Source organism: Myxine glutinosa, chromosome 9 (assembly GCF_964187855.1).
Source record: "Myxine glutinosa chromosome 9, kmMyxGlut1.1, whole genome shotgun sequence".
Taxonomy (NCBI): domain Eukaryota; kingdom Metazoa; phylum Chordata; class Myxini; order Myxiniformes; family Myxinidae; genus Myxine; species Myxine glutinosa.
The window spans coordinates 13,734,300-13,749,057 of NC_136269.1; the positions used below are offsets into that span (position 1 = coordinate 13,734,300).

At 43.9% G+C, this 14,758-nt stretch overlaps 1 protein-coding gene across 4 annotated transcripts in view; it reads right to left on the reverse strand.

The window, feature by feature from the left end:
• The window catches only part of LOC137435630 (BRISC and BRCA1-A complex member 2), a 47,926-nt gene that overhangs the window by 14,106 nt on the left and 19,062 nt on the right, over window positions 1–14,758 (reverse strand). For all 4 annotated transcript variants that reach the window (XM_078784099.1, XM_078784100.1, XM_078784101.1 and 1 more), the window contains 4 exons: window positions 14,385–14,459; window positions 13,623–13,738; window positions 13,237–13,336; window positions 10,434–10,504 (listed from right to left, as the gene is read on the reverse strand). In XM_078784099.1, coding sequence (XP_078640225.1) covers window positions 10,434–10,504; window positions 13,237–13,336; window positions 13,623–13,738; window positions 14,385–14,459 — 362 coding nt within the window. The remainder of the gene's footprint in view (window positions 1–10,433; window positions 10,505–13,236; window positions 13,337–13,622; window positions 13,739–14,384; window positions 14,460–14,758) is intronic.

Genomic DNA, 14,758 nt, shown 5'->3' on the forward strand with positions numbered 1-14,758 from the left:
CCGAGTACACGACGGACATCCAGCACGTCGCGGGGAAGGACAACCCGGTGGCGGATTGCCTTTCCCGGGCCGTCGCCCACGCAGTCCACCTCGGCATCGACTATGCCCGGATGGCAGCGGACCAGGCCGCTGACCCCGACGTCCAGGCCTTGCGGACCGCCGTCACGGGCCTCCGCGTCACCGAGGTGCCGTTCGACGGCGCGGGCGCGGCCCTCTTGTGCACGTCTCCCTCGGGCGTCCTCGCCCCATCGTGCCCGCGGGCTGGCAGCGCCAAGTGTTTGACGCCATCCACGGCCTGTCCCACCCGGGCGCGAGGGCCTCCCAAAGGCTGATCGCCGACAAGTTCGTCTGGCATGGCCTCCGGAAGGCCGTCCGCGGCTGGGCCAGGACGTGCCTCGCGTGCCAGCGCGCCAAGGTGCACCGGCACACCCAGGCCCCGTTGGCCCCGTTCACGGTGCCGGAACGCCGGTTTGACCACGTCCACGTGGACCTGGTGGGACCTCTGCCCCCCTCGCGGGGTTTCACCTACGTCCTCACCATGGTGGACCGCACCACCCGGTGGCCGGAGGCCGTGCCCTTGGCGTCGACAACGGCGGCCGATGTCGCGCAGGCTTTCATCGCCACCTGGGTCGCTCGGTTCGGCGCCCCCTCAGACATCTCATCCGACCGCGGCCCCCAGTTCACCTCGGAGCTCTGGGGGGCGGTTGCGCAGGGGCTCGGGGTCCGGCTGCACCGAACCACGGCCTACCACCCCCAGGCTAACGGCCTGTGTGAGCGATTTCACCGCTCATTGAAGGCCGCGCTCCGGGCCACCCTCCGCGACGGCGGCTGGGTCGACAGGCTCCCCTGGGTCCTGCTGGGCCTCCGGACGGCGCCCAAGGAGGACCTGCGCGCATCCGCGGCGGAGTTGGTCTTCGGGCAACCGCTGCGGGTGCCGGGCGAGTTCCTCCCCGACTCCACGGCACCATGGTCCGCGGCACAGCAGCGCTCCGCTCTGCAAGAGACCGCCCAGAGGTTCGCCCCGGTGCCAACGGCATGCCACGGGCACCCACCGACGCACGTCGCCCCGGAGCTTCGCACGGCGGAGTACGTCTTCGTCCGCCACGATGTCCATCGGACACCACTGCGGCCCCCGTACGACGGGTCTTTCCGCGTGCTGGAGACCGGGGCGAAGCACTTCACCCTGGACATCGGCGGTACTCCTGACCGCGTTTCGGTAGACCGCCTCAAGCCGGCCCACCTCGATGTGGACCATCCACCGCCAGTGGCCCGACCCCCACGTCGGGGCCGCCCTCCTGCGGGCGGACCCCCGGCACCGCCCAGCCCCGCCGCCACGCCGCCCCCCGGTCCTGCACCCATCCCAGGGTCAGCCAGGGGCATCCCACCTGGCATCCCTGCACCCCGGACGCCGCCAATCGCCAGGGGGCGCTTCGGCCGGGTCATTCGTCTGCCCCGCAAACTGGCCCTCCAGGTGCGCGGGAATTCTGGGGGGGCGCGTGTGGCGGACACAAAAGCCCACTGGCGTGGTGACATCATTCCACGCACCAAGTGGGCGGTGGCCACGCCCGAGGGGTAGGCGTGGCCTCATGATATACACCGGGCGACCAGCCCGGAGCAGTTCAGTGTTACAGTGTGCTCTTACAATAAAGACGTTTATATGTTACCGCTTGTCCGCTTCCTCCTTGCTCACAAGCAGCGCGCGTAACGCCGCGCTTTAGTATAATTGTTTGATTAAATCGATTAGTTTATTTTCTAACATTGATCTAAGTCTGATATTGGACTTTATACATATACCAGGCCCAAGACAAAGACATTATTGAATGTCTGTGGCGAAATTGAGGATTTCGAAGTGTACTTTTTCATGGATTGCAAGGACATTGAAGACAATGGAAGTAGGTTTATGGGTTTGAACTTGGGCTCCTGACATCACGACTAAGTGGTTCTGATGAGAACAGTAACAGACCAATTCAATCCATGAATATAATGACATGCCAAATATGGAAATGCAGATCTTGTGACAAAGATGAACAAAAACAGAGAGGAGAGTGAGGAGGAAGAGGTGAGACAGAGACAGAGACAGAGAGAGAGAGACAGTGAGAGAGAGAGAGAAAGAGGGAGAGGGAGAGGGATAGGGAGAGAGAGAGAGGGGGAGAGGGAGAGAGAGAGGAGGAAGAGGAGAGAGAGGAGAGAGAGGAGAGATAAGAAGGAGAGGAGAGATAGGAAGGAGAGGAGAGATAAGAAGGAGAGGAGAGATAGGAAGGAGAGGAGAGATAGGAAGGAGAGGAGAGATAGGAAGGAGAGGAGAGATAGGAAGGAGAGGAGAGATAGGAAGGAGAGGAGAGATAGGAAGGAGAGGTGAGATAGGAAGGAGAGGAGAGATAGGAAGGAGAGGAGAGATAGGAAGGAGGGGAGAGATAGGAAGGAGAGGTGAGATAGGAAGGAGAGGAGAGATAGGAAGGAGGGGAGAGATAGGAAGGAGAGGAGAGATAGGAAGGAGAGGAGAGATAGGAAGGAGAGGAGAGATAGGAAGGAGAGGAGAGATAGGAAGGAGAGGAGAGATAGGAAGGAGGGGAGAGATAGGAAGGAGAGGTGAGATAGGAAGGAGAGGTGAGATAGGAAGGAGGGGAGAGATAGGAAGGAGAGGTGAGATAGCAGAGATAGCAGAGAGAGGAGAGGAGGGGAGAGGAGAGGAGAGGAGAGGAGACGAGAGAGAGAGAGAGAGAGAGAGAGGAGAGAGAGGAGAGAGAGGAGAGAGAGGAGAGAGAGGAGCGAGACAGAGGAGAGAGAGGAGCGAGAGAGAGGGAGAGAGAGGAGAGATGGGAGAGAGAGGAGCGAGAGAGAGGAGCGAGAGAGAGAGAGAGGAGAGAGAGAGGAGAGAGAGAGGCAGGAGAGAGAGGTAGGAGAGAGAGGAGAGAAAGGAGAGAAAGGAGAGAAAGGAGACAGAGAAAAGAGAGAGGGTCAAAACAAACAATCGTGATCACCGAGTGTAATCTTTGTCGTTATGTTGTGATCTTTGAGTAAAGCTGGAAAAGCCTCCTTTCCCTCCTACGTGGGCTCAAACCCAAACTTATCAACGTCAGCAAGCGAGTCTAAATGTTCCATTCCTGATTGCAGCTTCAATTCGTAGCACGACGACGGATTCAAACAAGGAACGCGATGATGTTGACTTGGCTATTACACTGTATTACAGCAGGGGGTTTGTACAAAACGTACGGATGCAGAATGGTCCACGCCAGAGAAGACAGCACAACCTTGGGAACAACTTGCTGGCATCAATAGGTACTTCCTGGAAATTGTATGACATCCTCTGGGTGGTGACCCCCAGCTGACGTAATAGTGCATAGTACGAAAACATGTCACTGTAAAACATGAGTATTCTTATTTGATGAACATTCAGTTTCAAAAAATATTGGGTCAAAATTTGATGTAAAGAACAATTAATGCAACAGTGTAAATTTGCATGACTATCATGTGGCTAACGATGTGATGCATGTATATTGCAAGCTCGCGGCCTTGCTTCTATATCCCAAGGCGGTGTTAGGGGCGTGCAAGCCAAGCTCGGTCTCATGTGCTGGGGTGTGTTCACGGAGCTGTATATACAACTGGAGCACAGTTGCAGCACGTGCTCTCTGGGCAAGCAGCCGCCATGTTGGAATACCCTTCACTCGCGAGAACGCGAGAGGTACAGCACAGCTGAGAGTGTGATAAGCGTGAACACATACAAACGCAAATGGACTTTATCAGTTCCGTTGCCAGATTGATTCACATTTGTTTTCCTCTTTCGTTTGTTTTCCTTCTGGCGCTTGTCATAGATCCACGAAGCTGACTGACAAAGCTGAGAGTCTGATTTTAGTAAGTGAGAAGTACCAAGTTGAGTTGGTCTGCGAGAATAACTGAGTCTCAGTGCCCCAATAAAATGGAATGAAAGTGTGGTGATTGGGAGGGGAGGGGGGAGTGTAACTACAAATTGATAATCGTCCAGAAACAATTTCCACTTCGATTGTCTTTTTTTTAAGCATTAAGAAAGAAAGCAGAAAGAAACAATAAGAAACCCGCATATGGGGTTAACAACCAACCAACCGACACACACACACACACACACACACACACACACACACACACACACACACACACACACACACACGGGAGTGGGTCATCCACTCCATTCACACACACACACACACACACACACACACACACACACACACACACACACACACACACACACACACACACACACACATTGTTTTTTATTTTTGTTTCTCACAATTCTATCCCTTATGGTTTTCAAATCTTATGTCCAACGATGCTCCGATTCTTATGTCCAATTACACACACACACACACACACACACACACACACACACACACACACACACACACACACACACACACACACACACACACACACACACACGATAACAAACGCGAGTGGTGACACATAAACGATGCACCGCCTTTCTCCCCACGTGCAGAGTACCTACAGTCACGTGAAAAAGTAAGTACACCCCAAGTAAAGTTTTGACTTTTTCAACATATTTCAACATACAGCTATTTGATCTTCATTTCAACAATATTGATAGATAAAGGTGATATAATGTAACAAATATCATGAAACATTTACATTTTGTAGTCCATTGTATAATTTAAATAAACATAAATGCAAATTTCGCATGTGGAAAAAGTAAGTACACCCCTACGCCTACATTTATCACAACTTCAAATACCTAAAATTAGAATCAGGTGCACCAGCTCAGGTGCAAATGATTAGAACATCGTTAGAGAGGATCTTGGAGGAACCTGTCTTATTTCAACCTCAGACGTTTAGTTTGGTTTGCTCTTTGTTGTTGAAGTGTGCGGCGTCACCATGCCTAGATCAAAAGAGCTCTCTGAGGCCTTCAGAAAGAAGGTTATAGATGCCTACGAGTCTGGGAAGGGATTTAAAAAGATCTCCAAACAATTTGAAATCAATCATTCGACTGTCCGGAAGATCATCTACAAGTGGAGAAGATTCCAAACAACTGCCAACTTGTTCAAGCCAGGCCACCCCAGCAAGTTCAGCCCAAGAGCAGACCGCAAGATGCTGAAAGAAGTCTCCAAGAACCCCAGAATGTCATCACGGGACCTACAGGTAGCTCTTGCCACTGTTGATGTCAAAGTGCACGAGTCTACCATTAGAAAGAGGCTGCACAAATTTGATCTACATGGGAGGTGTGCTAGGAGGAAACCTTTGCTGTCCAGAAAGAACATCAGGGCAAGACTAAAGTTTGCCAATGAACACCTCGGCAAAGACCAGCACTTCTGGAACAATGTGCTCTGGACAGATGAATCAAAGGTAGAGCTATTTGGCCACAGTACCAGAAGACATGTTTGGCGAAAACCAAAGACAGCATTTGACCACAAGAACCTGATACCAACTGCAAAGCATGGTGGTAGAAATATTATGGTTTGGGGCAGCTTTGCTGCATCAGGGCTGCCAGTTAGGCCTGGGCAGCTCACCATCATACAATCCACTATGAATTCTTCATTGTAGCAGAGGGTGCTTGAGGATAATGTGAGGCCATCTGTCAGAAAGTTGAAGCTCAACCGTAGATGAACCTTGCAACATGACAATAACCCTAAACATACCAGTAAATCCACCAAGGAATGGCTGAGAAGAAAGAAATGGAGGGTTCTGGAATGGCCAAGTCAAAGCCCGGATCTAAATCCCATCGAGATGTTGTGGGGGGATTTGAAACGAGCTGTGCATGCAATTGTGTATGCTGTGCAACAATTTTTTGTTGAATAAATTATTGCAAATTCAATTTGTCATTGTTTTTTGTTCAATTAGATCACCTTTATCTATAAGATACTGTTTAAATGAAGATCAAATATTGATATGTCCACATATGTTAAAAAGATTAAAAAACATTTCATGGGGTGTACTTACTTTTTCCACATGCGAAATTTGCATTTATGTTCATTTAAATTATACAATGGACTACAAAATGTAAATGTTTCATGATATTTGTTATATTATATCACCTTTATCTATCAATATTGTTGAAATGAAGATCAAATAGTTGTATGTTGAAATATGTTGAAAAAGTCAAAACTTTGCATGAGGTGCCCTAACTTTTTTACGTGACTGTAATTGCAACTTGTTATTGTGACTACGTCTAAAGAATGAAACATTCCGACGATATAAAGAATACAACTCAAATGGAAATGTCCCTTGGAAAAAGTATTTTGGGCGGTGTATAAGAACATAACATTGCACCTTTGTATCCCACGAAAAAACCCAAGTTACTCTTTTAGTTACAGCATAGAAAATGACATTTTTTAAATGAAAGATTTCAAATAAACTTATTTAAAGTGTACGTGGACATAACGTATAAAATAACAAAAACATATCTTTCAGCAATTTCCTCTGTTAATTTATTTATTTTACATATGTGAATTACACGTCCATGCACACGTGAAATGGAGTTTGTTTATTCATTCTGGAAGTGAACACGATGTTGAAAACTGTTGTGAAAACCCAAAAAAAAGATCGATGGAATGAATGGAAGTTTAAACAGATTTACCTTTACTTCCGGATAATAATGATGAATGAAATAAGAAATAAGGAAATATATGTCGGCATCATTGTTGACGTTTTTGTGACGACTGTCATCAAACGGAAAAGTAATATATTATCTTAACGGAAAAGAAAAAGCGAATTTTTCATATATGTCGACATTTTGAGCTATATGGGCGGTGTATGATACATCGTCCCGCGTCAATTCTGGTTGAATCATTAAAGATTTCAAATAAACCTATTTAAAGTGTATGTGCACATAACTAATAAAAAAAACGAAGAAATATCTCTCGGTAATTTCCTGAAACATATTTTACTTCCGGATAATAACGATGAATGAAATAAGAACGAATAAATATATGTCGGCATCATTGTTGACGTTTTTGTGACGACTGTCATTAAACGGAAAAGTAATACATCTTAACGGAAAAGAAAAAGCGAGTTTTTCAGATATGTCGACATTTTGAGCTATTTGGGCGGTGTATGATACATCGTCCTGTGATTTTTTATATATCTTGGCATTTTCCCGTGTGTGCGTGAATTTTCTCAAATATTTCTGACACCGAGTCTAAAACCATCGATAAAAATGAAATAAGATGGTGAATTCGAGATAAAATCGCGAGGGTGAATCAATGAATGGGCTTTATTTTACAAGCCTTCAAAAATGCATTTCGTTCTATAAACAGAAACTTTCATCGGATTTTCTTCCCGTTTTTTTTCCAACCGAGTCTAAAACTATGCTAGCGACTGTGAAAAATGAAATGATATATCGAATTAGAGTTGAAATAAAACTGTGAGAGAGCAAGACACCGCGGACCTAACAAAAGGGCCTCAAAGCTATGCAAGTTAATAAAATGGTGGATATTTGTTTATGAAGCCTCTCCCAGAATGGGTGGAGCTACTCTCTAAACGGAGTAAGCCACACCCCCGGAGACGGATCACCTACGGCTATTATAATATAGATACATTCACATGATGAATTAAACACATCAACATAAACACAAGCCGAATCAGCGACTGAGTGGAAACTTCACCGCCGAGAGCCAAATAATAATAATAATAATAATAATAATAATAATAACATCATTAAACATTTAAAAATCTGATTTAATATAAAATAAAGTTCCCTTGCTTGTGAAAAGTGATGGTTTTGGTCATTTTCAACTCTCGGGAATGTCTGTGATTGCAGCCGCAATCAAAACAGAACACCATGTTGTTTTTACCTAAAACCAGTGAGATCCTCCCTGGGCTATGGTAATCCAAGGTGGAGGTAATAACGCCAATCGTTACGTACATAGGACCACAGCGGAGATTGATCCAGTTATACACCTCAGTCGGTGTGTTCCATTCCCAAGCAGCTTGTAGAGCACTCGCCAAGTGGCTTAAGCACTCAAGGTAGCACGAGGCTCCATGGAAACGGTTACTAAGGGATGGCTGGTTTGGCAAGCTCATTGATTTACAGCGCGAGTTTATTTACAGCGTGTCAAGTGAGATTAATCATTTGGGGGTTAATTACCGTTATTATAATCACAAAATAATTTAAAATATATTCACAGGAGCAGTCAGGGGGGATCATGCTATTCTTTTTCAATACTGCCAATTATTTTACTATTATTTTATTGCACCATTTAAAGTGGCCATTGAAAAACGCCATAAGGTAAAATGACGGCTCAAGCTGCTATATATATACCTTCCCAAGGTGGGAACGGGCGATAAAAAGGGAATTCCTCTGGATTTTTTTGCAGTCAAGTGGTCTAAATCAACGTAGGCAAAGTGAATGTGAAAATAACACGGAGTCCTCTTACTCGTGATATAATTGAGGATTTCTGAAGCGTCATTCGTAATATCCTCGTCTACCATTACCAGAAGAAGCAGCGATCAATACACGGTAAACGTTTACGAAGATAATTTGCATCGCCCGACCTTCGAAACTCCTGGTGAGAGAAGCAAATTAGGTCACCACAACCTTTACCGTATGAGCTGTAGTCCACTTGGCAAGTCCAGTTGGTTGAGATTGCATAATGGTAAGTAACGACCGAATACATCGACGATTTTGATAAGTGGCCAAAAGGGCCACCTAGGGCCAACGTTTTGATGGCCAAACAGAGGTTTTGGTGGCATTTGGCACCCGGGCCAGCGATTATATCGAACCCTTTGTGTATACAGTGTTGAGGCTCATGTAAGAGCTAACACATCAAACATGAAAACATGCACGGACACATGAAACATACAATAAAGGGAGCGGGAGACAAGAGGGGGAGAGAGAGAGGAAAGCACACAAGCACAAAAACAGTAGAGAACAGGGACGTCTGTGGAGCCCTGTTGTAAATATGTTATTGATACAATATCTTCCTGATTTACAAATTTCCAAATGATGAGCTTTAAACCTTGCATGCTGAAATTTTTGATACCAACAAAAATTTGATCAATCACTTCAAAACCTGACATTGCAAACTTTTGCTGAAATTCAGTCAACTCGGTATTGAGCTACAAATTCAAAACATGACCTGGTGGAAAAAATTTCGATTGTGGAATTTAAAATGACCACGTACAGTATCTCGCAACAAAATGCCACAGCATCACTCGGCTTACATCTGAGACGATGACGTCAGAGTATCCATTCCCTCCATCTCTCCTACGTCGTCACGTTTGTGCTTAAATGCAGTTATTTTATTTACTTTATTTAAACGTTCTTGTCCATCATTAATCCATAACTATGGCAACTAAAATTAAGATAACTGCCCAAGGAAGTGATACTCATAGAAAGAAAGATGGGAAAGTGAGATTGTGAGAAAGGAAATTAGAAATTCTTAGTCAGTTTGACGCTGGTGACCACCTCATGGATATTGTGCGTGATTTAGGCCTTGCAAGTACAATGGTGATTACGATACGCAATAACAAAGAAAAGATCATGACATGTGCTCGAACTGTGACACCTCCCAGTGCGGTGCAATCGTTTGTTAACCTTATTTAATTTCTGAATTAATAATAAATTAAAAACTTTTTATTACTATTATTATTTTGTATTATTATTATTAGTGTTATTTATTATTACAAGTACATCTGCTCACTCAGAAGCGGCAGGGGGAGTCATGTTATTATCCTTATTATTATTGCCAATTATAATCAGTTGAATGTTAAACAGCAGGAGCGACTGTTTAAAATGGTAATCATACGTGTTTGTGGTTTATAATATTTTTTTTACTTCTGCTAGGGAGTGCTCCCACGTAAATGCCACGATAAGGTATTTAAACACGTTAACACGGCGTTTGCTCAAGGAGGAAAACACACCTTGAGGAGGTGGGATTTTATTAGTATTAATATTGTTTTGTAATAACATTAATATTATGCCATTATCATTAATTTGGTTATTTAAAGGTCTTGCAAAAACGCCACACTAAAGCTAGCTTAACAGGGATATACACCTCAACACGCAACCAAATTGGCGGGGAAGACTCCCTTGGCGGAAAAAAAAAAAACCCTTGGAGAGGGGGGGAAATGAATTCGCTACAACCTCCATTGTGTGACTCTTAGTCCTCCTGTCAAGGTGAGTTGAGATTGGATATGTAACGACCGAATATATCGCCAACAAAAACCGTCAGACAGACAGACAACAAATTGCATATTTTAGTATGATGCTTATTGTAGCTTTTTGTTATTTTCTGTTATTATTGAATTTTGGACAGTTTATTTTTTCCCAGGGGATGTATATATATATATATATATATATATATATATAGGTTAAAATTAAATCCTGATTTACAAACTACTTTTCAGGAACACTTGGTGTTTGTAAATCAAACGATTGCTACAGTATTCCAAGGTAATTAGTTGATGTTAACAAGTATAGTATTTAAAACCAAAGCACTCGTTACCTTCCAAAATGACTGAGAAACGCTGCAATGTATTCCCTCCTCTTGTGGTAGCTTTGTACAACGTACTGGATCTGTGCAAGGGAGGCAAGCTGATCCTATGGAAAATCAAATTTCCTACACACCCAAAACATAAAGGTGTGTATAGAAAAGGGGAAAGGGATCTACACAGGAAGAAAGGTTTAAATGGAAGGTTAGTAGTTAAAATCAAGGTATTCAAATAAATCAAGGTAATAACTAAAATATAACTTTTTTGAAAGTTTTTATTACCTCCACCACCAAAGGTGGATAGAGCTTATGCTATCAGCCATGTCTGTCTGTCTGTCTGTTTGTTACTTGGGGGGGGAAAATTTTTTTCTTTGCAAGTATGTTGATCACTCCGGTGTGTGTGTGTGTGTGTGTGTGTGTGTGTGTGTGTGTGTGTGTGTGTGTGTGTGTGTGTGTGTGTGTGTGTGTGTTTGTCTGTCCGCTCACTTATACTTGCCTACAGGTCACAATTTTAAACCAATCTTCACGAAACTTCACCAAATGGTAGAGTTCGTGATCCGACAAAATCCTATATATTTTTGAGGTTAAAAGGTCAAAAGGTCAACATAGGCCAAAGGTCAACAACAATTTCAAATTTCCAAAATCCTCAATTTTCATCCCATTCACTTGAAATATGAATGGGATTTACATATCGGCTAACTGAATTAAACCACCAACTATTTTTGAGATCGTAGGCCAAAAGGTCAACATAGGCCAAAGTTCACCACTTTTTTTCAAATATATAAAATCCTCAATTTTCATCCGATTGACTTGAAATTTGAATAGGAGTTACATGTCGGCTAACTGAATTCAACCACCAACTATTTTTGAAATAAGCTTGGGCCAAAAGGTCAACATAGGCCAAAGGTCAACCACTTTTTTCGAATTTCTAAAATCCTCAATTTTCATCCAATTGACTTGAAATTTGAATAGGAGTTACATGTCGGCTAACTGAATTCAACCACCAACTATTTTTGAGGTCAACATCGGCCAAAAGGTCAACATAGGCCAAATTTCAAAAATTGTCAATTTTCTCAGATTAACTTTAACTTTGAAGACGATTTGCAAATCAGGTCACTGAATTCAACCACAAATTATTTTTAGGTCAAAAGTATTCTCTACTGAGCGACATTCTACTTTGTACTGTTTTGCCAAGTGTCCCTCTACGAGTGATTTTTCATTTGTCTGTCCGTTTGTTTGTCTGTCCGTTTGTGAACAAAATATCTCAAAACGTTGTGGACGGATTCGGACGAAATTTGGCAGAGATGAGCGTATGCGACAAGGACGAAATGATTAGATTTTAGTGAAGATCCGGATTCGGATCCGGCTACTAGAGTTTTAAAGTGATTCTTCATCATTGGGAGATAGGGGCAAAAACGATACATAGCAGGATGTCTCAAAAAGTTATGGACGGATTTGGACGAAACTTGGTGGACCGGTTGGGTGTCTTACAAGGACGATTCGATTTTGTTTAAGATCTGAATATGGATTCCGATATGAGAGTTGTTAATTTTTTTAAGTGATTCTTCATCATTGGGAGATAGGGCCAAAAACGATACATAGCAGGATATCTCATCTCAAAAAGTTATGGACGGATTTGGACGAAACTTGCAGGACAGGTTGTTGTGTGACAAGGAAGAATCGATTCAATTTTGATGACGATCCGGATCCGGATCCAGCTAGTAGAATTTTTAAGTGATTCTTGACCATTAAGTGATATGGTCAACCAGGCGGAGGTATGCTCTCTACTGAGTGCCGTTTTAGTTTTATTACAGAAACTGCAGTGAGAATCGAAATAAAGAGGAGGCAAATAATTAAATAATTCTGCATTTGCACGAAATAAAAAGTCAAAACAATAAAGGATTGAATTCATACTCTTTCCAGAGCATCAGTACTTGCAGAAGGGGTCCCATGGCTGGGCAGTCTTGAAAAATACTCCAAGTGGTTTGCCATAGACTTCCCAGCAATATTTAGGGCAGGAATTTGGGATTTGGCCAGGCTGCCGGCACACAATGGCCTACACCTAGCAAAAGTCACCTTGGGATATTTAACACCCACTAGTAAATGCTGGCAGATGGGACCCTGGCTTAACAACCAATCTGACAAACTGCGCACTCAGTGATTGAATGCCCAGCCTGTGAATCACCAGGGTGGTAGTTTATAGGTAGGTGAACAATTAAACCCAGATGAGACAGCTCAAAGATGAGCATGCTATTTCTGAGCAATCCTGCAACGATATAATAGTTATAGCAAGAATAGCAGCAGTGATGATGGTAGTACTACTACTACTAGTAGTCACAGCAGTAGTTGTTGTTTTCGCATGCAGCCTGTGGCTGCTGATTGAATAAATTTCTCTGGAAGCGCGTTTGTGCCGCTGATGCAGTGCCCCAATTACCAGTGAGCTGGTACTAAATTTGCCGACCTCGGAAGGATGACAGGCTGAGTCAACCCTCCTGGCGTTAATTCAATGCTCGACCGGGATTCAAACTCAAGATCCTGGTATCCCAAGCCATCACCCTAACCGTTAAGCCAACACCAGGCTTAATGATAGTAGTAGTCATAGTAGTAAAATAGGAGCAAGGGGGGGCATGAAAAAAAAAAGCATTAAAAGAGGATCTACAGTCCAATTGGACAAAACATATAAATACTGACATTCATAAAAGTGAATTGAAGGTACAGTTGATGCAGAGATTAGTGCACTTAAACAACCAGACTGTAAGTGGAGGGAGTGCTGGATGGCTGTCGACTCCCAAATACACACTCAAACAAAGACACACACCTTGCTGCTGAGAAACTCACAAACTTGTGGTACGTAATCTAACAGACACCCCCCACCCGGGAATGGCGGAGCATGTGTGGAAGATACTTCACCCAAGGCACTAGAAGTGAGGGGTTGTGGGAAGTGGAAGAAAGTGGAGGAGGGACGGAGGGAGGAGGAAGTTTCAAAAAAGCAGAAGAACGAACCAGTATGCAGTGAATGTATTGCCCATGCCATGTGTTCAGGTAAAACGAAGAGTCCAATCAAAATAGGAACTTGCCTCGAAACGTTTCATTCACCTATTCCATTGGAATTAATTGTTCTGACATTATCCAAGATTAATTTGACACAATGAAACATCATTATCACCATACGTGACAGTTGCATGCGAGTTCAGGAAGAGTTACCATTCGATCCGTTGGGATAGGTATAACTTAGGAGTCACTTTAGTAGCCTCGATGTCTTCAAAAGTAACCAAGAGTAACACGACATCCTCCCCGGGATCGGTGGGATTTAGAAAACCCTGCAAATATCCAATTCCAGAAGATCAATCAATCGATCACGATGCAATGATTCACAATTCCCGACGGCAAAGCCACCCTTGTAAGAGCAAACATCATACGTCGATTCCCCATTTTGATGCTTTCATTTTCTGTTGCAAGTCTTTGCTCCTCTCCTTTTAAAAAGGCTGTTATAAGACTCAAATATCTTTGACACATAATCATTGAATGTTTTATTACAGGTTCTCAAAAGTAAACTCGGCGAGCAGTAAACACGGGGGAAAAAACCCCACCGGGTAGTGGAAAGTTTTACACGGTGAGGGCAATTAAAAGGCGTAACGAGGTTTACCAAAGTGAGGCATGTTGTGCATGGGATGTGTGCCAAGAGCAGGCAACGCGTCTGTCTGTACATGAGGCAATTCCCCACGGAGTAAAATAATTAAATAAATAAATCATTGCAGTGGCAAAAAACAAACTTCCATTGTTGCACAATTGACCCCGAAACCCAACGAGGTAATTGCACATTGCACAGCCTCTTCAAAAAGGCTCTTCCAGTACAACACATGGAGTGAATGCGGCTATCCCAACTGCATGCTCCCCTTTGTGATGTTTCTGCACCACACCATACAAGTCCAAAATATTTTTGGAAGCATAAGCAGCTGGGCTTACCTTCAACAGGTAGGCTGGGAGGTCCCTAGTATCAATCGGTAGATGTAGAAGAAAACGGACACAGCATTGATTGCCCTGAAAAAGGTACAATATGATAATAATCTATATTATAACAATGCGACTGTGTCACCAATATGCCTCTGCATAGTCCCACAACGGGTAGATGCCTCGTTCACTGTCCTAAAAATAAACAAGTTTGATGTAAATCTCTGCAGCTGTTTTCAAGTATCATATTTTCACCAGCCATGACAGGTTTCACATCGATCAGTGAAGCGGTTTCAGAGAAGGGATTTTAAATATCAGCTTTGAAGCTAATATGGCTGCCAAACCACGTGACATATGACATCAAAAATGTACACTCTGCATATGTATGG